Source organism: Borostomias antarcticus (genome assembly GCF_949987555.1).
Source record: "Borostomias antarcticus genome assembly, chromosome: 4".
Lineage (NCBI taxonomy): Eukaryota > Metazoa > Chordata > Actinopteri > Stomiiformes > Stomiidae > Borostomias > Borostomias antarcticus.
The window spans coordinates 30285714-30311489 of NC_140237.1; the positions used below are offsets into that span (position 1 = coordinate 30285714).

Below are 25776 nucleotides of genomic sequence, written 5' to 3' on the forward strand. Positions count from 1 at the left end.
CACCCCTCTGAGGGACAATGACTTTCACAGGGGCTGAGCCATAACAATCTGTTTGTGCTTCAAGGAAACTGTAATGTACAGTCACTTGTTTTTCTCAGAAGTCATTATTCATAATTCAGCTAGGCCCTATAGGAATGGGTGTCTGAACATTTGGGGCAATCAAATGGGGATGAATTTGTGACCGGTATTGCTATTAATGAGGCTTTGCATTAGAATTGTTCCTTTTAACATAATCTTTCAAATGTAAACTGCTGGTTAAGCAGGTTTGTTATCATACATCATTTCCCTCTCCTATTCAGTTGGCATCTTGACTCCTGGATTAAGTTTTGCAGGGTGATACACAGATCAAAGTCTTTTTTTGTTCTGTTTCACACCACAATCCAGCTGTTCACTGTGTTTGACACCTAACTCCGACTTCTCTGCGGCGGAGGGTTGTTAGAAATAGGAACAGACGTCTTGGTGGGGGGTGCCTTCTTGACGCTCATGCCCCATGTATAGGCATATAAGTTGTCAAATGTCTTGGAGCAGCGAATCGCCGAAGAGATCCCTAAAAACGTCAGGACCTGCGGGGGAGACCAGCTGGAGTTGTTTCCAAAAATGTATTGGGTTTCCAAGGGGATCCAGTAACTCCTCTGCGAAACTACATATTTGACAGCCTACAGTCAGCGCGAGCTTGCACTCCAGCTTGGCGTTCAGTGTGGTTCAGACGCTCGGAGCTTCTCATCCTTCACTTCCATTTATTTTACTTTCTAACGGTTGCCGCGGCACCTCAACACTAATCAGCTATGGATGCCATCAAGAAGAAGATGCAGATGCTCAAGCTCGACAAGGAGAATGCCTTGGACAGAGCCGAGCAGGCAGAGGGAGACAAGAAGGCAGCCGAGGACAGGAGCAAACAGGTTGGGATTGATCGAGAAATCGATATTTTTTACGCAATGGTTGGCGCTGTGCGTCAGGGGTTGGGGCGCCTGGCTCCAGTTAGTGCTCTGGAGCTCACTCTTCTTCCGGATTAAGTTATTCCTCAGAAGATCAAGGGGATCAGTACAAATTAGAATGTCAAGTCGCATTTGGAATATCTCGCTTCTTGGAGAGACTATAATATGATATTCTTGGACTCCAGGAAGTCTCCAATATGTTAATTGTGAATGTTAATGTCAATTGATTAGGATTATAGTAAAGCACCCATAATTACGCGGCATTATATCTGCTTTATTATGAATTAGTATTTTGTTCCGCATGTGGTTTTATCTTTAATGAGATTAGCTTTAGCTATTTACAAACTTCACAGACGTATTCATGGAGTTATAATGTGATGCTTCCTGTGCAAATGTAATAAATGCATTATATTGCTAAGATTGTGAGGTATTTCAACATGTTTGTTCCATACCTAAAGTTGTTTCTTCCCATTATGTCTGTGCGTATGCTTGTGCCACCGCTCCTGTGCGCCCTTGACTGCCCCTCACACTCCAACTGAATAACATTCATCAACGGCCGTCAGCTTGAGGATGACCTGGTAGCACTGCAGAAGAAGCTGAAGGCAACTGAGGATGAGTTGGACAAGTACTCTGAGGCTCTTAAGGATGCCCAGGAGAAACTGGACCTCGCTGAGAAGAAAGCCACAGATGTAAGTTTGGGATGGCGCATTGGTCAGTCCATATGCCTACTCTCTGACTGTTGATAGGACAGAGGCCCACGTGGACGTTAGCGTTCTCACACCATTCACATGGCACGTTCAGCAATATTATCTCATCAATTAGTTATAGCCTTTGGTGTCAGCTGAGTTTAACCTAATACTAGGCCAACATTTTAGGCCAATCATCGAATGAGACTACAGTGTGAGAATGATAAATAAGCATTGATTTGGATAGTGTGAAAACAAAATGCAGTCGATGCAGGGGGTGTTTAAATTTAGTCCAGTGCTGTATATGGTAACGTCCAGCGCACGTGCTCAAGCAGTACCCCTCACAACCTATGGTTAAAATGAGGGGTCGTTTAGAATTTCAGTCAAATAGCTGAGGGAATGTTCTGAATGTGTTGAACAGCATTCCTTTCGGTTTCACAGATCAGTTTATGCTTTCATCAACCACAATAGAGAGCATCAACTTTCACAACAAATAGCTATTACTTAGTGGACATTATAATGATGAATTAAACCACAGTTAAATTATAAAAATAAAAAAAATACTGGTAGCCTATAGCCTAGTAAACAATCATAATTTTCAATGCCAATCCATAATCAGTAACCTGCAGCCTACTATTTGTAATTTCAGATGTATATAGGCAATTATTTTAAATATCATAATAAAAATAAAAACGATTTTTTTCTCAAAATTTGATGAGGTTACTTTTTTTTTTTTTCTTTTACAGAAAACCGATTAAATATGAGCCTAATGAGTTTATTACCATGATAAAGCATTTCCCCAACCAGGCCACGGGGCGCAGTCAGTGTACTAGTAGGGCGATGCTCCATAGATACACCTTGCTTGGTAAATGCTCAATAAATTGCTATGTAATAAAAAAATCTTAGCACGTAAATTTTTTTTTATTTCAACTTATTTTATCAATCAATCAAATGGATATGCTGATGCAATTTAGCACAATGTGTTAAATCAGTTACTTCCGGTGTTTGGATGTTAGTCCCATCTCCCCCAGTAGCTGCAGGTTTGAAACAGGGCAGTGATCAGCCGCCGCCTCGCATCCCGTGGAGCGCGTTTTGTGCCCCGAGACGAGACCAGTCAAATCAGGGCGTATAGAAAACTAGACAGATAACAAGCGAAATGGCTGGGGCGACGTCGCTGGAGGCTGTAAAAAGGAAAATAAAATCCTTGCAAGACCAGGCTGACGGCGCAGAAGAACTAGTGGCGAGGCTACAGAAGGAGCTGTGTCTGGAAAGAGAGGCGAGAGAATCAGTAAGCCGTGCTAATAATTTAAGGCAATTACGTCTGCAGACTGCCGACAGCATTAGTGCAAACCTGTCAACAACATAGACAGTCAGAACGCTAGACAGAATACGTTTTTTTTTCCTTTATACAACATCAGTGTTTTCCCCACAATGTGACGCCCCCGCGTAAAATTATGCGTAAAATACTAGGCAGAGCTCTCCGAGAGCCTTAACGTAAACATCCTGTTTAAGGCCCATTGGTACTGCAGTAGACTATCGGAGTGCTCGAGCCTCACACCACAGGCTACATCCCATCCTCCCGATTCCCTTCAGATAGGTAGACATGTGGGTCACACTGATTTTCCAAACCGTTAATTCAGCAATAAGCATACAGACACAGTACTCTTTAGTACTAGTACTCTTTAGCAGAGACAACGCCATGCATATTATTATTATTATGATGAGTTCATTGATGAAATTAGCCAGGGCAGGGCAATCCTGTCTCCCTGATCATTCACTCTATTAGCAAATAGCAAGAACAAACACAACACAAACAACATCACAATCCACCAAACACCTGTGTGCGTAAGATTTGATTTTGATCTATGTAAGCGAGTGTGCAAGGCAGTGTGCCTGAGGTTGACCGGTCCCTTGGTGTTGTGGTCCTGCAGGCTGAGGGTGATGTAGCATCCCTGAACAGACGCATCCAGCTGGTGGAGGAGGAGCTGGACCGCGCTCAGGAGCGTCTGGCCACAGCTCTGACCAAGCTGGAGGAGGCCGAGAAGGCGGCCGACGAGAGCGAGAGGTGGGCGGCACGTCGCGATCACACAGTCTGAATACAGCTACCAAACACATTATACTACAGCCATGTATGAGAGAGACAGCCATGGTAATAGCCACACGTTTGTCATTGCTCACAGTGTCATGGCAGATGGCACCCCTAGAAGAATACTACTACAGTGCACTGTACATGACATGTTTGTAATGTATTAGTTTATTTGTCAGGGACAATACAAAAAAACACAGTAACAGGTTACAATAACATGATGTTGCATCATGCATCATCAGTGTTGCATGTAGGGTTTCTAGCCAAGGCTAATTTGTGACCCCTGTCCCTAGGGCTCCATTAGGCTTTACTACTTTAAAATGGTCACCACATCATCATATTGCGCTGCAATGGCCAGTACCAGACAGTGTTGACTTGTTGCTGGGCAGTGTAATAACATGTCACATGTGTGTCCCTCCATCTTTTGTACCCCAGAGGCATGAAGGTTATTGAGAACAGGGCGATGAAGGACGAGGAGAAGATGGAGTTGCAGGAGATCCAGCTGAAGGAGGCCAAACACATCGCTGAGGAGGCCGACCGCAAATACGAGGAGGCGAGTGTTCCGGCCATATGTCACTTCCTGTAGCCACTCTGTCAAGTCTGGAGGGTCATTTGATTTGTTTTATTTGTCAAAAAGTGCAGAATACATTGATAAAAGATGTAGCAACATATTTGATTTTGACAGGCATAGACACAGTAAAGTCCAGAATTTCCACTGTGGCCCCAGGTGGCCATCAAACGACACGTGTTACATAATTGCATTTAATTTACAATAACAGATACAGTATTATTTACATTTACTCCACAATCCTACAGTTCGAATGTGTACTCACAATTCATACATACCGTTCAAATATATACTATATATATATATAACTAAAATATAATTTAATATAAATAAATAAAAAGGTTAGTTTGTTTGCTTCTTTAGTCTAAATACTGGTCAATCAATAGTCTTCAACGAATACTGTCACTCTCTACAGATACACATGCTGTACTCAGTAATAAACATCCTAATTGGTAGTAGCTCTACATTTACTTGACACATACTGGCCCCAACCATGTATGTTGCTTTACATACATTATCACGTACAGCCCGGCTTCTGTCCGTTCATGTGTTTTTCTGGTCCGGATCTAACCCGGATCTAACCCGGATCTAACCTGGATGTGTGTGTGCGCTGTAACTCCAGGTGGCCCGTAAGCTGGTGATCATTGAGAGCGATCTGGAACGTACAGAAGAGCGCGCCGAGCTGTCTGAGAGGTAACCGCTAAGGGAGCGCACGCGTACCCAAACATCCCGCACGCTTCGCCGCTTTCCGAGGCTCCGCCACGGGACACCCAACGCTTTCTTTTTCTCTCCCGTCTCCCGTATTGGCCGGCGTCTTCCCCTGTCCTCTCATCTACACCTGAACCACCAGCAAATGCTCCGAGCTTGAGGAAGAGTTGAAAACTGTGACCAACAACCTGAAGTCTCTGGAGGCTCAGGCAGAGAAGGTAGGTGTTAGTAGTAGGGCTGGGTATCAATTCGAATTTCAAGAATCGATTCTATTCCGATTCATAAGGTTCAGAATCGATTATCACGATTCGATTCAGTATCGATTCAGTTAGTGTTACTAAAACCTTTTTTTTTTTTTTTTTGCGGTAACCTTAATAACATGACTGCCAAGTGATGCAACACATCAATACTAGGGCTGGGTATCGATACTGATTTCCAAAAATGAATGAATGAATGAATCATTAAATGAATTAATGAACTATTCATTCCTTAATTTATTCATTCATTCATTAAATAAAAGATTGATTTTGGTATTCATGAATCGATTCTGAATCGATTAATATATATATATATTTTTTAACCCAGCCCTAGTTAGTAGTTTAGGGAGTTGGGCTCATATCCTGCCAACATGGCCGCCTGGGAGAGCGAGTGACTCCATAATGAGTAGGTTACTATGGTGACGGCCGTTTGACACGAGTGTCCCTGTGCCACTACAGTACTCACAGAAGGAGGACAAGTACGAGGAGGAGATCAAGGTGTTGACAGACAAGCTGAAGGAGGTGAGTTCACACCTGCGTGTGTCACCAGCGGGGTGTGTAGGTACGGGAGGAGGAGGACGTGTGTTTCGGCGTGACGGTGAGAGATGATCACGGCCTGTCGTTCTTCCCCTAGGCTGAGACCCGTGCCGAGTTCGCTGAGAGATCGGTCGCCAAGCTTGAGAAGACCATCGACGATCTGGAGGGTAGGAATCTTTTTTTCTCTTCATATCAGACATTAGCAACGGCATTTGGAGTAGATTGGAAATGTACTGTAGGTGCTGGAAATGTACTGTAGGTGCAATCTCTTTGTGTGCATCTGAAATGGACGCCTAAATATCTTTAGCACGGATATAGCTCCGCTACGCAGTTTTCTTGGACACAGTTGTCTGAACTTTCAATACCCCTGATTTGATATTTTTCCTCATGAGTCTGACCTCTGACCTCTGTCACCGCCCCTTTGTGGTGGCACGTTATCTTTACCCTCAGCAGAGCATTGGGATACTCTCTAGGGAGAATATCTGCTCAGCCAGACTCTCATTCTATACTGGCCAGACCTTTATTGTGGCCAGAGACATTTCTCACTCTCTTGTTGGTGTGACTGGTACCTGTGAAAGGACAAGCGTTCCAGTGACATCATTTCCTGAGTGTGATTATTTTCACAGAGCGTCAGTGCATGTGCCCATCCTACATCTGCCCTCTTCAGTTTGACATTCCTTTTCCCTTCACTGTCAGTTGGTCTCTCTGACGATCCTGTTCTTCCTATTTGCCCCTCCGTCTTTGCTCTATCCTCTCTGTCGCTGCCTCTCCCTCCCTCCATCATTCTACCACTTCCCCTCCTCCACTCCACCACTCTGACTTCCTGTGGAACCACCCAATAGATGAGTTGTATGCCCAGAAACTGAAGTACAAGGCCATCAGCGAGGAGCTGGACCACGCCCTCAACGACATGACCTCCATGTAATTCACCACCCGCTTGTGTCTGAGTGTGCCTCAGCCCCCCCCCTACTCACCATTACACTACTACTCCCCCTAGTGGCATGTCTGAATACTGTTGTTGATTGACTAATGGCATGTTTGCTGACCTATGTTGGTTTTCATTATACAACCATTATACAACAGTGATTCAGTTTGGCCCTTTACTTTAAAGCTGCAATAACTATATACTGTAACTCAAAAATAATATTTTTTTTCACATTTTGTCAAAACTAATTAAAACCACCTGATATCAGATTGTTTCATTGAGCCATAGCGTTATAATATCATCAAACTTCAATGACTCACCCCTACCACATGTTTTTATTCCAACATTTCTGCCGGTGTTCTCAAATTACTGCCCGTAACTTTGCTCCGCCCCCGTGCCTTAAACGTACATATTATACAGTTTAGGCCTTTCGTTTGTAAACAAGTCTCTTACTGCTACTACATCTAGTGGTAGGAAATCACTTATTGCCACTTTAATTATATTAACTCTGCTCTGTCTCTTTCAATCTCTACTTGACCCTAATAATCCCTTTCCAGTCCTTCTGTCCTCTTGTTTGCTGTGGTCTTTATTCTGCATGTTATTGACTTTCCTTATTATTTTCCCTTCCAACACGACGTGTTTCTCCCTTCTTTCTCTCCCCCACAGTTAAACTGTTTACACCCCCCCACCCCAGACGCCTCCCGCTGGTTGAGCGGCCTCTCTCTAGTCTGCAGCGTTGCCCGCCACCCTGTCCCTTCTGTCACAGCCTTCATTCACGGCCGCTCCGCTCCCTGGGCCCCCGCTGCAGACGCCAGCCATTAGCCCATCTCCTGTACAGAGCTTTGAGTCATTCTGCTTTCTGTAAAATAAACATTCTTCCATCTATGTCAGCCGCCCCCCACCTTCTCCTCCGACTTCATTTCTATTGTCTTGTCGTTCATTTTGTTGTGTTTAATTTATTGTCGAGTAGCTTTGAATAAAACGTTAAAGCTCCTCCCATCCCATGTTCATTTGTGTTTTGGGTAGACTTGACTGGGGTCAGTAGTAGCGATACCACAGTAATATAATTTGAATGAATGGCATTTTAATTATTTCTTTCAGCATGCACAGCATTCGGTCTTTCAACACCCACAGAATTTGCTACAGCAAAGTCAAAATGGCGTGGTGCTTTCATGAAGTTTAATAGTCCCAATTATTTCCCATTCTCAACACACATACAGTTACCTCATGCTGGTGCATGACCACCAAAGAAAAGACAGCTTTAGGAATTTCTATTGACCATAGTTATTATATTAATTAGTACAGATGTGTTCCGAGGGGGAAATTTCAACGAACACACAGTGTATGTACTGTACACTGTTATGAATTTCGATGTCTCTGTATCTGTCCTTTACCATCTTAACTTTTTCCTCTATTCTCTTCTACTTTGTCCTATAACATGCTTTCTGACTGTCCAGACCATCTATACAAGCAACTTGAGAAAAACCGCCTTCTGTCTAACGAATTGAGAATAGCCATGGACAATGATGCTTAAACTCCATGCTAGCATTGTGCTGTTGTTTTTGGCGTTGTGCAAATGCAAACGACCACAGACATTTGTCTGATGCTGTGATAATTCAGGTTACGCTGTCTCTGACACAAACTATAGTTTTGTTAAAATATATAAGTCTCAATATAGACCAATCAATACCTAAGTCAAAATAATACCTTGTGAGTGTAAAGGCTATGCATCAGAGAAATGTAATGCATGTTCACATAATGAAATGCATGCTCGCCACGTCGCAAGAGAAAGGACAGGTCTCACAGGTTCACAGACCCAGGTTATGTTAATCCAAGAATGCGATAGGCTAAATTCATGAATAGAAAATCTTTTTTTTAATGAATCCATGCGGACATTTTATTACAGTACTAACTTACATATTGCATATTTAATAATTTCAATAAATAGTTGAATTACCACAGTACAGGAGTGTATTGCGGCTTAATCTGAGTTTGTGAACCTGGGCTCAAAGTGTATTATATAATGACTACTAACTGGATAATCAAGAATTTACACAAGGACAGCCTTTAGACTTTATACAGTACTTGTCACGTTTGCGTGCATTCAATGTAATACTGTCTTTCCAGATATTTATTTTGTTTATTTGGTCAGTGCTTAATCCTTGTTACTGTATGTTTGTGTGCTGCTTACTTTGTCTTTTGTTAACATGCCAATGTTATGTGAACAGATAAACTTACTCATGCTAAGGAAGATAACGTTGGCATGAAACAGATGCTGGATCACACTCTCATGAATCTCAATATCATGTGATATGACCTCCTGGTTCATCATCCCTATGCTCACTTGTTCTGAGACAGCATGCTGGTCCCTTCTCTAGCAACAACAGCACCCCAGGGGCCTGGCGTCAGCGCCCTTCCCTTCTCTAACTACAACAGCACCCCAGGGGCCTGGCGTCAGCGCCCTTCCCTTCTCTAACTACAACAGCACCCCAGGGGCCTGGCGTCAGCAGCGCCCTTCCCTTCTCAGAGGACTTAAGGGAAAGAGGGGACGCGAATCAAAGTGAAGTGTTAATGTACAGTAGGTCAAAGAAAGCAAAGAACACATTGTGAAGAGTTGTTCCATGCCGTTTCCTTTGATACCGTATTAAGGAGGAATTTAAGTGATTATTAAAAAAGTTTAAATATAAATTAAGGTGGTACACAATTTGCACTTTGTGAATAATTTAAATTGTTCTGCACATGATCAATGTTGGCCCAGCCAAGCCAAGGCTTTATGCAAGTGTTTTTTGTAACTTGATTATTGAAGGTTGTCTATTGTTATTTATATTTATATTATGATTATATTTACTTTTAGTGATGTCACTCACAAAGACAGACAACAGTCTAATTTCAACTAAGTCAAGTTTATTTGTATAGCACATTTCAGCAACAAGGCAATTCAAAGTGCTTTACTATAGATTGTTCCATGTCATGGTTAAGCCCATTTATGTCATTTTCTAATCCCAGAGAGATTGATGGTGCTGTTATTTGTTGCTTATTTTAACATTTGAATGTTATATGAAAATGCTCTATAAATAAAAGTGTAATCAAATTAAGTATCTTTTTTTCTTCATTTCTAGTTTTGGACACTTGTAAAAGCGTCATGTTTTCAGTGTCAAAAGATTAGGCAAGGACAACTGACAAAACCTGCAAGATACAACAGCCTAATTTTACCATTTACCTAAGCTATGTGTTTAGACTACACTCTAGCGTTGATCACATGCTATTGCAGTAGTAGTCCAGTATTTTTAACAGTTGTCTACCCTACAACTACTAGCATTGGCTGGCAAAATTGCACTTTGTTTTATGGCATATTGCTTTATTTAACTGTGCTAAAATAACTAAATCTATTTTTTTTCCATTGAATGGGGGAACAGTTTAATCGTTTTTGGCCCCGAGCGCATTGCATTTCGGCGGGTATTGTATTTCACCGGTAGGTGGCGGTAGTGGTCTTTCAATGTCATAACGTGTTCTAATGAGGTTTTCATAGAATCGCTTGGTTGAAAGGTGAAAGTCTGTAGCTCTGGCTAAAATATTATTTAAGAAGTAGATATGGATGAAAACCCAGATTTTTCAGGAGCTTTACATGAAAGTAAGGCTGAATACATTCTTAGTAATGTTGCGGAAGTAGTTGAGCGAATATTGACATTTGTACCAACTAAATCACTCCTCCGAATCGCAAGGTAAGTGGTGCAAATTGGCTAGCGAGCTATCAAGGCAAACCAGCTAACTTAGCTAGCTAGTCCATCGTTAGCTTGTCACCTGGCTAGCGTGAGGAAGTAGCTAAAGTAAAGTTTATTTGTCACATACTACACCATATAGGTTACAACGACAAGTAGTAAACTGCTCTTCCGTTAGTTCCTAGATGGTGCACACACTAAGCACTATAGAAAGGTAAGAACTATAAGAGAAACAATGCGTCATGTACCTAAATACAAGGTACAAAGTAGCTGTAGCTAGCTAGTCATACAGTCACAGCTCCAGATAGTCTAACGGTAGCAGGCTAGCAAGGGTTCTGGATTGTTTTGGTGTTAAGATAGCTAGCTAATGTTAGTACGTCGTAGACTACGATATTGTAGTCTCCAGCCAAGTTGTTAGCATAGATAGCTAGTTAGCTCGCTTGGCAGTAGCTAGGTAGTCATGGTGCGTTCGTTTGTGGTCGGATGTGGCAAGTCGCAAGTGGGAAAATACCTACCTCCGACCTGTGTGCATTCGAGCTATATACCATTATATCACAGTTACCTAGTTATATCTATATACCATTATATCACAGTTACCTAGTTATATCTATATACCATTATATCACAGTTACCTAGTTATATCTATATACCATTATATCACAGTTACCTAGTTATATCTATATACCATTATATCACAGTTACCTAGTTATATCTATATACCATTATATCACAGTTACCTAGTGATATCTAGTGCATTCGAGCAACTGGGGGCTGAGAAACATATCCGAATTTGCGACGAGGAAGTGCGAGTTCATGAGGTGTTTTATTTAATCATTCCTAGTAGCAAGTCGCAATTTGCCACCTCCCAGTTATAAACGAATGCACCATTAGACAAAAGCTTGCTAGCTACACTAGCTAGGTGAATGCCCTTCTCATTGCTCCGTCTCCCCTGTGCAGTGTATGCAGGCTGTGGAGGGACTGTGCACGACGGGTGCTGAGGACTCAGCAGAAGTTGACGTGGGTCTCAGCCTCTGGGCCATCCAATTGTGAAGGCCATGCTCTCTGCAACAGTCTGGCACAAGCAGTGGAGGTAAGATTGACTCGAAGCTCCAGAAAAAGATGTCAAGGCGGGTGAAGCAGTGTTGAATCTGCTAGCTATTGCTCTTTATCTTTAAAGTGAGTAATATGTTCAGAAACACCTAATGTGCATCTCTCCCCTGTATTTTAGAATGTATTCCTGCTTCCTAAAACAGTCCTGGTCATGGTAGACAGCGAGACTTGCAATGAGCAATGCTGCTTTAGGCAGAAGAAAGGTAAGATGTGCTAGATTGTCTTTACTGGACTGGTGTTTTTGACGTGGACAATGTACTTTTACTGTACTTGTGTAATAATAATAATAATAATAATAATATAAAGATGTATTTGCATAGCACCTTTCAATTTAAAAAATGCAGCTCAAAGTGCTTTACAACAGGGAACATTACATGTCCAGAGTGCTTCACATAAAAACAGACAAAAAATGAACATAAAATCTGGGAAAATAAGATGGAAGATTTTTATTTTTTATTTTATATGTCAGGGACAATACAAACAACATAACAGGCTACCGTAACATGAAACAGATGTGTTGCATGTCGGGTTTCTTGCCAAGGCTAATTTGCAACCCCTTTCCCTGGTTAGGCTTTTCTACTTTAAAATAATCACCACATCATCATCACAAAATAACAATAAAATAGAAAAGTGAGCACATAGTAGTGACATACACGATCATCCAATAATATCATCTCTATCAGTATGAATAAGACAAAATACAATAAGAGGAAGATAAAGGTAAGAAATCTATTAAAAGGCATTTTTAAAAAGCTCAAATCATAGCATGGAAAATAGAACCCATTGAAACCTGTGACTAATCTGAAGTTCCTCTGTCTCTGGTGTCATGGAGCGCTGAGGGAGGAACAGGTTCGCCCGCCTCATCAGCCAGATCTACTGCCATCAGTGGCCTGTAGCCAGCTCAATTGTGAAATAGTATCTTATGGAGGATAAAGACTTGTTGGTGTCCTTGCAGTATTTGTTTTTTTATAGGTTAAACAAACATAATCATTTCTACCGTACTCCCTGCAGCACGGAGGAGCCATCACAGCCCAGACTCGGTGGAGGAGCTGAATCGACTCTTCCCCATTGGCTGTGACATCATGGGAGTCGCCGTACCTGGGGTTGTGTGTAAGTGTGTCCGTATTTCCTCATTCCCAATCATAGATGCCTATCTGGCTACAGTACCTCCTCATTGCCATGTGGTGTCAATTTCCTTTGCTTTCTTTTGTGCCTCAGACTTCTCCCTTTCCCCTTTTTGCTTTAGGCCTATAGGCCTTAACGGCAGCAGAATATTTGAATGTTAACCAGTTCGTTTAAAGGGGTAGTTCAGAATTTTGGACATAGAGCCCTAATTTACAACTTGCACATAATGTTGTTGATCGATGAAGAACATTTTCAGCTGATTCCATGCTGTCTCTCATTCCGGTGTATAGCGGCATGCTAATGCTAGCGCAATGCAGTAGAAACTGCTAGCATTCAAAGACAAACATTCCACAGTGCACCCAAATCAAATATGAGAATAATTATGGGTAAGTCGTAAATGTCCAAAATTCTGAACTACCGCCTTAAGAGTAACAGAGAGGAATGGGTCACCTGTCATCAGGAGCTGTTGGACATCTTCTTCCTGGCCTGTCGGCTCACTCTTCTCCTTGGAAGCACCAGCACTGATAGATAGTCCAGTCTACGCTCCCTATTTCTCCATATAATCACAACCCTCCCAGGGAAGTGACACTCACTCAGCCATGTTCCCCTCCAGCACGCTCAGATATAGTACCGGTGCTCATGGTCTGTCAGGATCAATTGCAGGCAGGGCTGTTTGTGGGTACACTGTCCTGTGGCATCACAAACCAGGGTCATAGCCGGGTCAGCTTCCTAAACTTACATTTCATGGAATGTGGTACCAAATGTCCTTTAAGGAAAGACAAGTGAGTCTTCTATAGACACAAAATATTGTGGAAAATTAATTATTTTTTGTAATTTAATTCAAAAAGTGGAACTTTCATATTATATATTCATTACACATGGAGTGAAATATACCACGCTCCATGTTGATGCAGTAATTTGTGCAAAAGAAGCCTCCACCAAGTATTGAGTGTATAAATTAACATATTGAACATACTGTACAGATTAAAACAAATAAGGCTAGAAATATTTCACTTTGTGTAAGGGATCTAGAATACATGTTTCACTATTTGAATTAAATTACGAAAAATAATTAACTTTTTCACAATATTAATTTTTTTGGGATGCACCTGTATGCGCGTACATACTGTATTTTTTTCAATGCTGAAACGCCTAGTTTCCTGCTGCGGGGATCAATAAAGTCCTATCTTATCTCATCTTATCTCATTTTATCTTATCTTATGCACTGTAAAAAAAGAAAAGGTTTTTCCCATAGACAGCTTGAGCTCTAAACCTCTAACGTCCGTGAATTTATAACAGTTCCAGTTCCTTGTTTTGACAGCAGAGCCTATTCACGTTCACTTTCAAATGCATAGTTGAATAGTTGAGGAGGCAAACTATATTTGTCATATCACCCAACCCTAATGTAGGCTATGGGAAACAAGCAGGCATCTGAAGTAGATGGACAATGTGGGCTAGATGATGCATGTTTAGCAAGAAGAATATGTTTTTTATTGTGCTGCCTGCGAGTTTGAGTTTAAAGTTTGACAGCTGTCCTGACTCCTGCGGTCTCCCCTCGGCCAAGGTCGGGTACAGCCCTGGTATTTAGTTGTTCTAGCACTCACAAGCTGAAAGGCAATACTGTATATCAAAGTGTTATAACTGGTCTTGTCATACATGCACTGATGCCTAAAGTAAAGCGTAGGATATTATTTCACACAGTTTTTTATTTTCTCCTTTCCCCTTAGTAACTCCCAGTGGCTCCCACTCCAGTCCTCCCCAGGAGCACCAGGAGGGAGAGGCAGGCTACGCCCTCATGTTCCCCAATATGGATGGAGTCAACATACGACCCTTCCACTTCTGCAAACAGACCATCTCCCAGGCAGCCCTGGTACAAGCAGGTGTGTTGCTCACTGAAGCTTGAATTAATTTACTTCAATTCCGTAAAGGGTAATCGCCTGGAATATTAACCAAGCCCAAACATCCCAAGCTAGCCCATAACAAATGTGGTTATCTCACTTGTTGTTCTTCTCATCCCTAAGGGTTGGTGGATAACCCAGACCTGCGAGTGGTCCTGCTGTTTGGCTATGAGGCCTATAAGTCTGGAGCTGCTCTCTTCCTGAACGAGGTGCTGGAGCCTCTGGCTAAGAGCAAAGCTCTTATAGCTGGAGGACATGTGGAGAAAGTCTTTGCTCCTCCCAGAGAATGGTCAGTATCCTGTTACAGTCCCACTCAACCTTGGCAAAAGCCTGAGTGACCAATGATCAAATACTGTAGAGCAGGGATAGTCAATTGGATTCAACAGTGGGCCACTTAATTATAATATCAACATGGCAGGCCAAGGCAGTTTGAACCCTGTCTCAGGTCAGGCAGGGCCAGTGTTGGGTTCTCGACTGCACCGACAGGGTCAGAAATATTAGTTGGGCAACTCCATTAGCCTACAGTTTGTAAATGTATGGTAACTGTGCTGTCATATAGCTAAACAGTGAATTTCGAAATTTATTTATTTTCTGTAAAACTAGGCTATAAATATACATTTCCTGCCCTGCAGCACATTTTTCACATTGCAAATGAAACATTCAGCAATGTGAAAAAATGCATGGAGGAACAAGTTAGCTGGTAAATGTCATGAATCCTAGTGTCATGTTGAAAAGTTCTCTCATTGGCCCAAAAGCAACCCCTGCTTAACCAATTAAGTTTAACCAATTTGCCTACCTACAGAGTTGAATAGCTTTCCAGCTGTTTAGTAAGATCATCCCCCTGGAACAAAAACAATATACTTAGCTAGCCTGCCCGATTCCCACATAGAACATGCTAGCACTACGGTAGCTCTCAGCTGAGTATCATAGCACATTCTAGCACTACGTTAGCTCTCGGCTGAGTATCATAGGATATGCTAGCACTGCGTTAGCTCTCAGCTGAGTATCATAGGACATGCTAGCACTGCGTTAGCTCTCAGCTGAGTATCATAGGACATGCTAGCACTACGTTAGCTCTCGGCTGTGTATCATAGGATATGCTAGCACTGCGTTAGCTCTCAGCTGAGTATCATAGGATATGCTAGCACTGCGTTAGCTCTCAGCTGAGTATCATAGGATATGCTAGCACTGCGTTAGCTCTCAGCTGAGTATCATAGGATATGCTAGCACATAAACTGTGCACTCTGCCCGAGAGCCCTGCTCTGTGCAGGCAAAGTGGTGCAGTGTGCTAAGGTGATTTGCCATTAGGACTTATTTGGACTTATTTTCCCTCCAGTTTTGTTTGCGGTTGTCATGGAAATTCCCCAAAAGAACTTTCATGGGTCTGGCATTGAGACTAGCGTCTATATAGTTATTGTGTTCTGTATCCTGGTGTCCTGTTATCCATTGCCTTGCTAATAATATCTGTACTGCTGTATACAGGGCATCCAGATAGCCTGTGTGTGACTGTGGTATCTCTCCCTCTGTGTGCCTCTCTAGCTGTGGGCGGAGCTCCTATGGGGTTGTGGGGCTGGCCCTGAGCGGGCCCCGGATTCAGGGGGCCTCAGTCCTCCTGGAGCAGGATGTGAGCAGCCCCAAGTCGGCCGAGGCCACCATCCAGAGGCTGAAGGCCGCCAACCTTCCCGAGAGGAACACCGTGGGCTTCATGTTCGCCTGCGTAGGCCGCGGCCACAACTACTACAACAACCAGCCCAACGTGGAAGCCGACACCTTCCGCAAAGTCTTCCCCAACATCCCCCTCTTCGGCTTCTTCGGCAACGGGGAGATCGGCTGCGACCGCATCGTCAAGGAGGACTACACGCTGTGCGACACTGATACAGACTGTCTGCAGCATGGCTACACCACTGTAATGACCCTGGTTCACCTGGGCTGAGCCCGGCCCAGCAGGATGTGGACCAGTGTGTACCTATGAGACAGGGCAACCAGGAGCAACAACATCCTGCTGCTATTGTCACCTGTCAGTCAATGGGAGGTGATGGTGCTATAAGTCTATTATAGCATGTACATTTCTTTTAATTCTCTGTTGAGTTGGCCCATTTACTACATTACGAGTCAGTTTTGGAGAAACATTGTTTTGCAGATTGTGATCCAAGTAATACTTCATATATCCTGTAATAGTTAAAGACTTGAATACAAATTAATCTTGATGGAAAGAAAATACCAAATAATTCATCTCATTCCTCTGTTATGGTGTATGCTGGGGCTAACTGTAAAATTATATACTGTATGTATATATTCTTCCTAAAATTGAACATACATATTCAAAGCATGTTGGCCAGGTGGTAGGGTAAGTTATCAGAGTAAAAGTGGGTGAATCGCACACCTGTACTAATGAGGTGACGGCCAACGAAAACATGCATACAGCTTCTAGAGGTAGACGCACACTCGTACCGCCGATGCAATCATTTATCAAGACATAAAAAGAAAAAACACCAATGTTTCAGCAGCTAAGCTGCCTTCATCAGGATTGATCTACAAGTTTGACTGAAGGACATCAGGCAGTCAGTATAACCTGACCAATCACAGGACGGGTAGAACATGTTTCAATAGAGACTACAACAACAAAGGTGCAATAATCAAGATGATTTTGATGTTGGCTCTTTTTAAAAACAACAACAACTCAAGACTCCTGATCACTCCCGCCTCCCGACATACCGTGTGATACCATCATAGTGATACTATTGGCTCATGAGCCTTGTTAGAGGTGGAAACCAAACCTCAGCCATCTCAGGCGGAGGTAAACAAAACCTTGATTTTGCACCCGTCAACATTTTAAATTCATGATCAATAATTATTTGAGGGGAAAAGCAATACTTTTATTCTGCATCTTTCTAAAAGCTCAGTTGATGTATTATTGTAGAAAAAATAGTCTACATTGAAATCTTGTTAATCTTGTAAATTGCACCTTTCAAGAAAATGGGAAACCCCAATTATACCGTCTCAAAATTCCATTCCACGTCACTACAAATAATTTCAAGTACAAATATTTTTCAATCATAAACCCCACATCAGATCACATTCAATACAAAGTAAATATAGTTGAAAAATAGTAAGCAAAGTAAAAAGCAAAAACTCTCATATCATGGAACTACCATTGGAGATCGGCAAAACCAACGCCATCATTGATGGGTGTTCCAAGAAATCCAGAAATCTTTGTAATGTGTAACTTATCTATTAAGATGCCATCCACCATTGTTTCAAGTGGGGGTGTTGATTTTTCACCAAGTCTCTGGCTTCTGTTTCTTTATGTGAATTTCCCAGGCCATATATCATGTATCCTAATATCCTACTATCTTAAACCTAATGGTGTTAGAAAGGACTTATTTTCTCTGTTTTACAAAGGACTTCTTTTCTCTGTGGATTTAAACTTTTTTCTCCTACTGTCCAACAGAGTATTTCACATGTGATCATTATTAAGTGGATATACTTATTAAGAACCTTGTTAGTACAAAAATTGCTTTGTAGTGGACATCTTGTATAATATCTTACCTTATTGTATTACATTTAAACATTTAGCAGAATTAGAGGGGTGTTTGGTTTTGGCTTGTTGATGCATGAGAAGTTTGTTGTGAAACTTTTTTGAGTGCCGGAGGTCTTTTTAAAGTCTTCAAGTCTTGTCACATAAAGAGACTGAAATCCTACTTGCACATACCTTTAGTCTGACGTTACCTCTTATAAGGAGATGCCTTGGTTGTTGTAAGATATTGCCCTCACAAGCCATTGGAGTTTGCACCTTTTTCATTAAGTAGCATAATTCAGTTGTTTTATCTAACAACATTTCTAGATTCTTCCTGTGTTTTAACATTTTATTTTCACGGTTTAAGATATTGATATTAATGTGCGATTTACTTACCAATATAATATGCTGGGCTTAATAATATTGATTGCTTATTTCTGTCAGGCAGTTTAGAATAAGCCATTATGGTAGGCATACATATTTAAAAGGCATTTTTGTCAAGACAATTATCAAGTCCATACAATTCACCTTTAAACTCAAAAATCTATTTAATTTGGGCATTCTTGTTCAACTGTAAATCAGGCACTCTGGCTTTGATGAATGAAGTTAGTCTGCACTTTTCTATGTGCCAAATTTGTTCTGATTAATTTCATTTTCACCTCAATAAATTACAACCGTTGTGATGTCATGTCCTGTGCCTTGTCTAATACATTTGCTTTAATATAGAACACAAAGAGTTTAGATCACCCATTTTCTTTATTTTTCGCACACAGAAAACCTGTCCTTTATTCACAGGAACATTTGAATAAAGGCAAAAAAGTGTTGTATTTATGTAGGTACAAGAATAGTATTTACTTGACATACAGGATGTGTGCTTGGTTTCCTGTCTAGAGCCCGTTGGCATCCTGTCACACAAATGCAGATTTGAGCAGCCTAATAGTCTCACCTAAACATGGACATACTGTAGCCTACCAAACGAAGTAACCTATTTCAGATTACCGCATTGCATCGTAGGTTCATGTGTTTTTTGACAGGGGGACCCATATCCGCTTAGACTGGAAACTACAGCTGCAAAGCGAATAGGCCCCAGGCTAGCTGCTAAAATAAACTTCATAAAAGTGGTCCATTATTTCATGTAATTTCAATTCACAGCTATTTCAGTGGCATGGCTAGCTTCAGTCCTGAACAGAAACAAGCCAGCCACGCACATAAGCCAGGCTTGGCCTGGCCTGGTTACTGTACACATTACATAGTTTATTTTCACGAGGCCACAAGGGGGCGACAGAGCGCTGACAAAATTGAGAGGAGAAAATAATACCATAACATTAATGGTAGCAGTCAGTGGCTAAAGCAGTTACACTGGCCCAGTGTGCGAGCGGCCCAGTGTGCGAGCGGCCCAGTGTGCGAGCGGCCCAGTTAGCGAGCGGCCCTGTGTGAGACCGGCCCAGTGTGCGACCGGCCCAGTGTGCGAGCAGCCCAGTGTGCGAGCGGCCCAGTTAGCGACCGGCCCTGTGTGAGACCGGCCCAGTTAGCGAGCGGCCCTGTGTGAGACCGGCCCAGTGTGCGAGCGGCCCAGTGTGCGAGCGGCCCAGTTAGCGACCGGCCCTGTGTGAGACCGGCCCAGTATGCGACCGGCCCAGTGTGAGACCGGCCCAGTTAGCGACCGGCCCACTGTGCGAGCGGCCCAGTGTGCGAGCGGCCCAATGTGCGACCGGCCCAGTGTGCGACCGGCCCTGTGTGCGACCGGCCCAATGTGTGACCGGCCCAGTGTGCGACCGGCCCAGTATGCGACTGGCCCAGTTTGCGACCGGCCCAGTTAGCGATCGGCCCAGTGTGCGACCGGCCCAGTTAGGTGTTTTTCTACAGTATGTGCTTTTATGGAGGATAAAGTATTCTTGGTGTCCTTACAGTATTTATTCAACCTTTATTTAACCAGGTAAAGAAGCTTGAGATCAAAGAACTCTTTTTTGAGCATCACCTGACCAAAAACAACAAAAAACTAAAACAAAGACAGACCAATATAGAACACAGTTGGCCAGAAGACAGAGAAAACAGACAAAAGAAGAGAGATAAAATAGAGCATGCAGAACATGCAGAGCATGCAGATTTGTTTTAATATAGGTTATACGCATTTATACCTCATCTCCTGCAGCCGCCTCAGTGGAGGACCTGAATTGACTGTTCCCCATTGGCTGTGACATCATGAGCGTCTCTGTAGCCAGTCTTGTGTGTAAGTGTTCCCATATTTCCTCATTCCCAATCATACTGTATGCCTATTTGGATACCTCCCCATTCTCATGTGATGTAATTTTCTTTTGCTTTCTTTCTTGCCTCTGCCTTCTCCAAATCCCCCTTTTTTTGCTTTTTGGGATGTCAATAGGTATATAGGCCTTAGGCCATAACGGTTTGTTTTCCTACATGGAATGCAATATAATCCCGGGACAGCTCCTGGTCTGTTGGCTAACTCACCGTAGAGGCTGGTGTCAGTTTATGTCACCCAAAGTCGTTAGCTCACAGATGCATTTTGCTGTTGATGGATGTGGTCTCATTCAGCAGAGTATTTGAATGTTAACCAGTTCACTTAAGCGTAACAGAGAGGAATGGGTCACCTGTCATCAGGGGCTGTTGGACATTAATCTTCCTCTTGGCCTGTTGGTTCACCCTGCTCCTTGGAAGCACCAGCGCTGATAGATAGTCCAGTCTACGCTCCCTATTTCTCCATATAATCACAACCCTCCCAGGGAAGTGACACTCAATCAGCCATGTTTCCCTCCAGCACGCTCAGATGCAGGCCACGCCATCACTTCCCCCAGTATGGATGGAGTCAACATACGACCCTTCCACTTCTGCAAACAGACCATCTCCCAGGCAACCCTGGTACAAGCAGGTGTGTTGCTCACTGAAGTTTGAATGAGTTTACTTCAGTTCCGTAAAGGGTAATCGCCTGGAATATTAACCAAGCCCAAACATCCCAAGCTAGCCCATAACAAATGTGTTTATCTGACTTGTACTTCTTCTTCAGTAAGTGCCTGCAAGGTAAGGCCCCTCAGGTGCTGTGTGACCTGGTGTGACCAATGCAGGCCACCGTCCGCCAGGAGCACAACTGCAGGGAACTGTGAAGCGTCGTTTCAAAGAACAGAATTCGGCAGGTCAGCGTTCTCAATAAAAGGAGCCAATCAATGGAACGCACTCCCAAAGGAGCTTAAAACATGCGCAAACTATAGATATTTCAAATCTAAATCGTTCGGCTTCTTCGGCAACGGGGAGATCGGCTGCGACCGCATCGTCAAGGAGGACTACACGCTGTGCGACACTGATACAGACTGTCTGCAGCATGGCTACACCACTGTAATGACCCTGGTTCACCTGGGCTGAGCCCGGCCCAGCAGGATGTGGACCAGTGTGTACCTATGAGACAGGGCAACCAGGAGCAACAACATCCTGCTGCTATTGTCATGTCACCTGTCAGCCAATGGGAGGTGATGTTTCACCGATTGTGATCCAAGTAATACTTCACAATCCTGTAATAGTTTAAGACTTGTATACGAAATAATCTTGATGGGGAAAAAATACCAACCATTCATCTCATTCTTCTGTCATGGTGTATGCTGGGGCTTTTTTACGGGTGGGCTAAAATTATGTATATTCTTCCTCAAATTGAACACACATATTCAAAGCATATCCAACATTTTATCTGGACCAGATGGTTTGTTGGTAGATTATCAAACACTTTTTTTAAAACCCAAAACTAGTTGATTTTTCAGAACTGCCAATTTAAGGTATTTTTTTTAACCTTTGCATTTTACTTTTTTTGTTTTATATACAGAAATCTTTGTTATGTGTAACTCATCTCTTCTACCTATTAAGATTATTACACAAGCCATCCACCATTGTTTCAAGTGGGGGCATTGATTTTTCCGAAGTCTCTGGTTTCTGTTTTTTCATGTGAATTTCCCAGGTCATATATCCTAATATCCTACAATCTTAGATCTAATTGTTTTACAAGGGACTTATTTCTTCTGTGGATTTTCATTCTTTTTTTATTCTACTGCCCAACAGAGTATTTCAGCAGATAAGATAAGATAAGACTTTATAGATCCCTCCAGGGGGAATTGAAGTGTTTCAGCAGTAACAAAAAGAAGACCCTAGATGAGGCGGGGGGGGGGGCAGCACAAAAAGAGGGATATCAGGGACTATACACATATCCATATGTACAGTAACTGCGGCATGGAATAAGATACAGTATATATGTACCTGCATACATTCAGTCTGTATAAATATATATAACTATATAAGTCTAGGAGTACACTATATATGTACAAGATATATATGTATCTGCATCCACACAGTCTGTATAAATATATATATAATATATATATAATATATAATATATAACTATACAGTTATACAAGTCAAGGAGTGGCCCCCGGGTGATTACTGTTTTTTTGATTCCCTCTGGAATATGTAGAGAGTAGGTCCCACCCCTACATATTCTAGAGGGAAGCAAAAAAACTGTTTCACCCGGGGGCCAGAAAAGTGAGCTGTAAAAATTATTCCCTGACCTCTCAACGAGTCGATCGAGCAAGCTCATGGAAAAGGTTTGTCTATTGGCTAAGAACATATATAGAGCAGTAAACATGGGCTAGATACTTCATAAGAGAAAACATGACTAACATGAGAGTGCACAAATAGTTAGAGAGAAGTTGCCTTGGTAGGACATTATGTGTTAGCTATCCCTGTAGTCTCTAATATGATATTTGAGGGAATCATATAACAAAGCACAGTAAGTACTTAGCAGAACAGGCTCAAGGCAGAGGTGGGGAAACAATTATTATATTAATAATTATATCCCCAATTATTATAATAATAATCCCCAATTATTATATTAATAATAATAATAAATGTATGTATATACATGCATGTATGTATACTCCTTCAATCAATCAATCAATCAATCAATCAATCAATCAAAGCTTTATTTGTATAGTGCATTTCATACCGAGAGTCAACACAATGCGCTTTACAGAGAACAAGGAGGTGGGCATACACCTATGCCCACCCTCCCATTGCTCTCTGTAAAGCGCTTTGTGTTGCCTCTGTGTATGAAATGTGCTATACAAATAAACACACACACACACACACACACACACACACACACACACATACATACATACATATGGAACAGAACGCTCAAGCACTGTTATACAGTCTGATGGCTGCTGGCACAAAGGCATGTCTGAAGCGCTCCGTATTGCACCTGGGTGGGATGAGCCTGTGGCTGAAGGTGCTCCCCATCTACCACAGCTTGTGGAGAGGATGGGAGGGGTTGTTTAGGATAGACTTCAGTTTGTCCCTCATCCTCCTCTCTGCCACAGTCTCCAGGCTGTCCAGCCCTCCTCACCAGCCTGTTCAGCTTGTTTGACTCCCACGACTTGATGCTGCCTCCCCAGCAGGCGACAGCAAAGTATATCCTATATTGGGTCTAATGATGCACGAGAATTGAGTTTGTTGTGGAACTTTTTTGTGAAAGCTGGAGGTCTTTTTTTTTGTTTGAGATTTATAGTTTTTATTATTTTAAGAAGACAATACACAAAGCACAACATAATACATAATGAACAGTGAGACAAAAATTAAATAACAACAAACACAAAAACAAAGTGTTTTTCAATGGTACACAATATATTGGGGTATAGAGGGATTAATGATACAGTATGCCAATTCAAACTTCTATCAGGGTCCTTTAATATGGGTTTCCCATTTGTTCCATTTCAGCAGGTACAACTCTACCTTATTCATAAGTCTGAAGGTCAACTTTTCCAGAGCTGCCAAATGACCTAGCTGACTAAACCAAGTGTTCACAGAGGGAGCATCCGGGGCCTTCCATTCACACAATATAAGACCCAGCATAAGGGCTGTTTGAATCCACTGCTGGAGGTCTTTTTAATGTCTTCAAGTCTTTTCAAATAAAGAGACTGCAGTCCTACTTGCACCTTTAGTCTGACTTTACTTCTTAGAAGGAGAGGAAACAGTAGGGGCGGAGCCCAACTCGCAAGGTAGCTAATATTAGCTATAGCTACACTCGTTTAACACTCACCAAAACCTTGTAAAGCAGATCCTGCATATGGGACAGCTCTTTCTGCTTCTGCTTACTCTACTGCGTGCTTACTGTGCGCACAATCTTGGAGAACGGAATAACATTTTACTCCCTTTTGTACCTCCACACTTTCTTAACTAATATTTGAGGGGAAATATTTGTGTTGCATTTTTCATACTTGCACCCCACACCATAGTTTATTAGTGTGGTTTCCAGTATGTATGAGTATGTATATTTAGTATTTTAGTGCATTTAAGAAAAATGTAATAATGCATACTGTATGTAGCTGAGTGAAATTTGAGAGTAGCTGGTGAAAATCCTCCTCAAATGAGCGCTGACAGTCCTCTCCAAGATGGACGTCCCTATTGGCGCAACTGTCAGCGTGTCTGCCTCACAAGCGAGAAAGCTTGTCGAATGTGGGTTCGAATCCCGGCCTGGGAAAGCCGTTAACTTAAGTTACACTTTGCAATAGACTTTATGAGGAATTTGTAATGAGTTGTATGGGCACGGGTACGGGTACGAGCGGCCACGAGCCCCGACGGCATGCACAGCAACGCGCAGAACAACCACTACGGGCATCATAGGGAGGGCGCAACAAGAGTTGCATCTTGCAACTCTGTCATTGCACTAATTCAATAATTGCACTAATACTTGGCTATTTTTGTTCAACTACTAGCCTATGTAAATCATTTGCTCTGGCCTTGATGAATGAGCAACATGTTAAAGTTAATCTGCACTTTTCTATAGGCCTATGTCAAGTTCTGATTATTTCATTTTCACTTGAATAAATTACAACCATTATTTGAGATGCTTTATGTCCTGTGCCTTGTCCAATACATTTGCTTTAATAACACAAGAGTTTAGATCACCTATTTTCTTTATTTCCGCACACGGAAAACCTTTCCTATAACCAGCAGCACACGACAAGGCTTGAATAAAGGTTAAGAATACACTGGATTTCATTGATGTACGCTTTAACCATCGACTGGCTAATCTTGTTGAATGACAAACGGTTAAGCCAATTGATATGAAGGGAATTTATATTCACATAGCCTAGTATATTTATTTTAGGAAACGTAAAAAAACGTAATATGAAGAGGGAGAGAGGCAACCTTGAAGATAAGACAGAACAAGTGTGGAGAAATGCAGTTTTCCTTTGGGTTCCTCTCGACCAGAACCCATCTCAGATTTGACAAATGTCGTGACCGAAGCAATGCAAGTGTTATGCTACTCTTCGACGTCAGAAAGACAATATTTTGATGGCGTTTGTAATTCCCGTCCCCAGCTGCTACTAACAGGGTACCACAGCGACGGCTCGGGGTTGATCCCATTTTCAGCACCTGGACACTGGACAGCTCCTTTCTGAGGTCTTGCTGCAGGAGTCCCCGATGCGCTCGCGGGGGAAATCCTCAGTAGCGAATCTGGAGCAGAGTGTGGATGGGAGGATGCAGTTAGCTGGTTATTTAGTCAGTCAGAGATACTTTCATACGATCATGCTGAATGACGATGCTCGCATTTGGTCTCCAGTACTCTCATTTTGCACTGGATTTTAAGCAGCAGCAGCAGCAGCAGCAGCAGCAGCAGGGGTGCCTGTTCAAAGAGAAAGTGCTA

The 25776-nt window shown here is 42.4% G+C and overlaps 3 protein-coding genes across 6 annotated transcripts in view; all 3 read left to right on the plus strand.

Annotated features, from left to right (window-relative positions):
- Positions 1–785: 785 nt before the first annotated feature.
- On the plus strand, positions 786–9013 carry LOC311307662 (tropomyosin alpha-1 chain; the record flags this gene model as incomplete). 4 transcript variants are annotated; one of them, XM_084436503.1, is made up of 9 exons in its annotated part: positions 786–899; positions 1499–1624; positions 3553–3686; positions 4143–4260; positions 4898–4968; positions 5126–5201; positions 5700–5762; positions 5875–5944; positions 8931–9013. In XM_084436503.1, the coding sequence occupies 9 exons, from the start codon at positions 786–788 to the stop codon at positions 9011–9013; spliced, it is 855 nt and encodes a 284-aa protein (XP_084292629.1). The 4 variants fall into 4 exon arrangements, with proteins under 4 accessions (XP_084292629.1, XP_084292628.1, XP_084292631.1 ...); XM_084436502.1 differs by lacking the exon at positions 8931–9013 and adding an exon at positions 6620–6702; XM_084436505.1 differs by lacking the exons at positions 786–899; positions 1499–1624 and adding an exon at positions 2778–2909.
- Positions 9014–10256: 1243 nt separating this feature from the next.
- Positions 10257–18734, plus strand: fbxo22 (F-box protein 22). Its single transcript, XM_084436795.1, has 7 exons — positions 10257–10424; positions 11379–11511; positions 11650–11734; positions 12543–12641; positions 14384–14536; positions 14678–14843; positions 16094–18734. The coding sequence occupies exons 1-7, from the start codon at positions 10294–10296 to the stop codon at positions 16485–16487; spliced, it is 1161 nt and encodes a 386-aa protein (XP_084292921.1). The 5' UTR covers positions 10257–10293; the 3' UTR covers positions 16488–18734.
- Positions 18735–25671: 6937 nt separating this feature from the next.
- The window catches only part of LOC311308473 (transmembrane protein 266-like), a gene marked incomplete at both ends in the record, with an annotated part of 45645 nt that continues 45540 nt past the window's right edge, over positions 25672–25776 (plus strand). The window contains one exon of the mRNA XM_084437432.1: positions 25672–25751. Coding sequence (XP_084293558.1) covers positions 25672–25751 — 80 coding nt within the window. The remainder of the gene's footprint in view (positions 25752–25776) is intronic.

Bases quoted from the DNA above. Each gene is read 5' to 3' on its own strand.
- fbxo22 (XM_084436795.1), top strand. From the start codon at position 10,294: ATGGATGAAAACCCAGATTTTTCAGGAGCTTTACATGAAAGTAAGGCT. The intron at 14,537-14,677 runs GTGTGTTGCTCA...CTCATCCCTAAG, and splicing joins GGCAGCCCTGGTACAAGCAG to GGTTGGTGGATAACCCAGAC. The intron at 14,844-16,093 runs GTCAGTATCCTG...GTGCCTCTCTAG, and splicing joins TTTGCTCCTCCCAGAGAATG to CTGTGGGCGGAGCTCCTATG.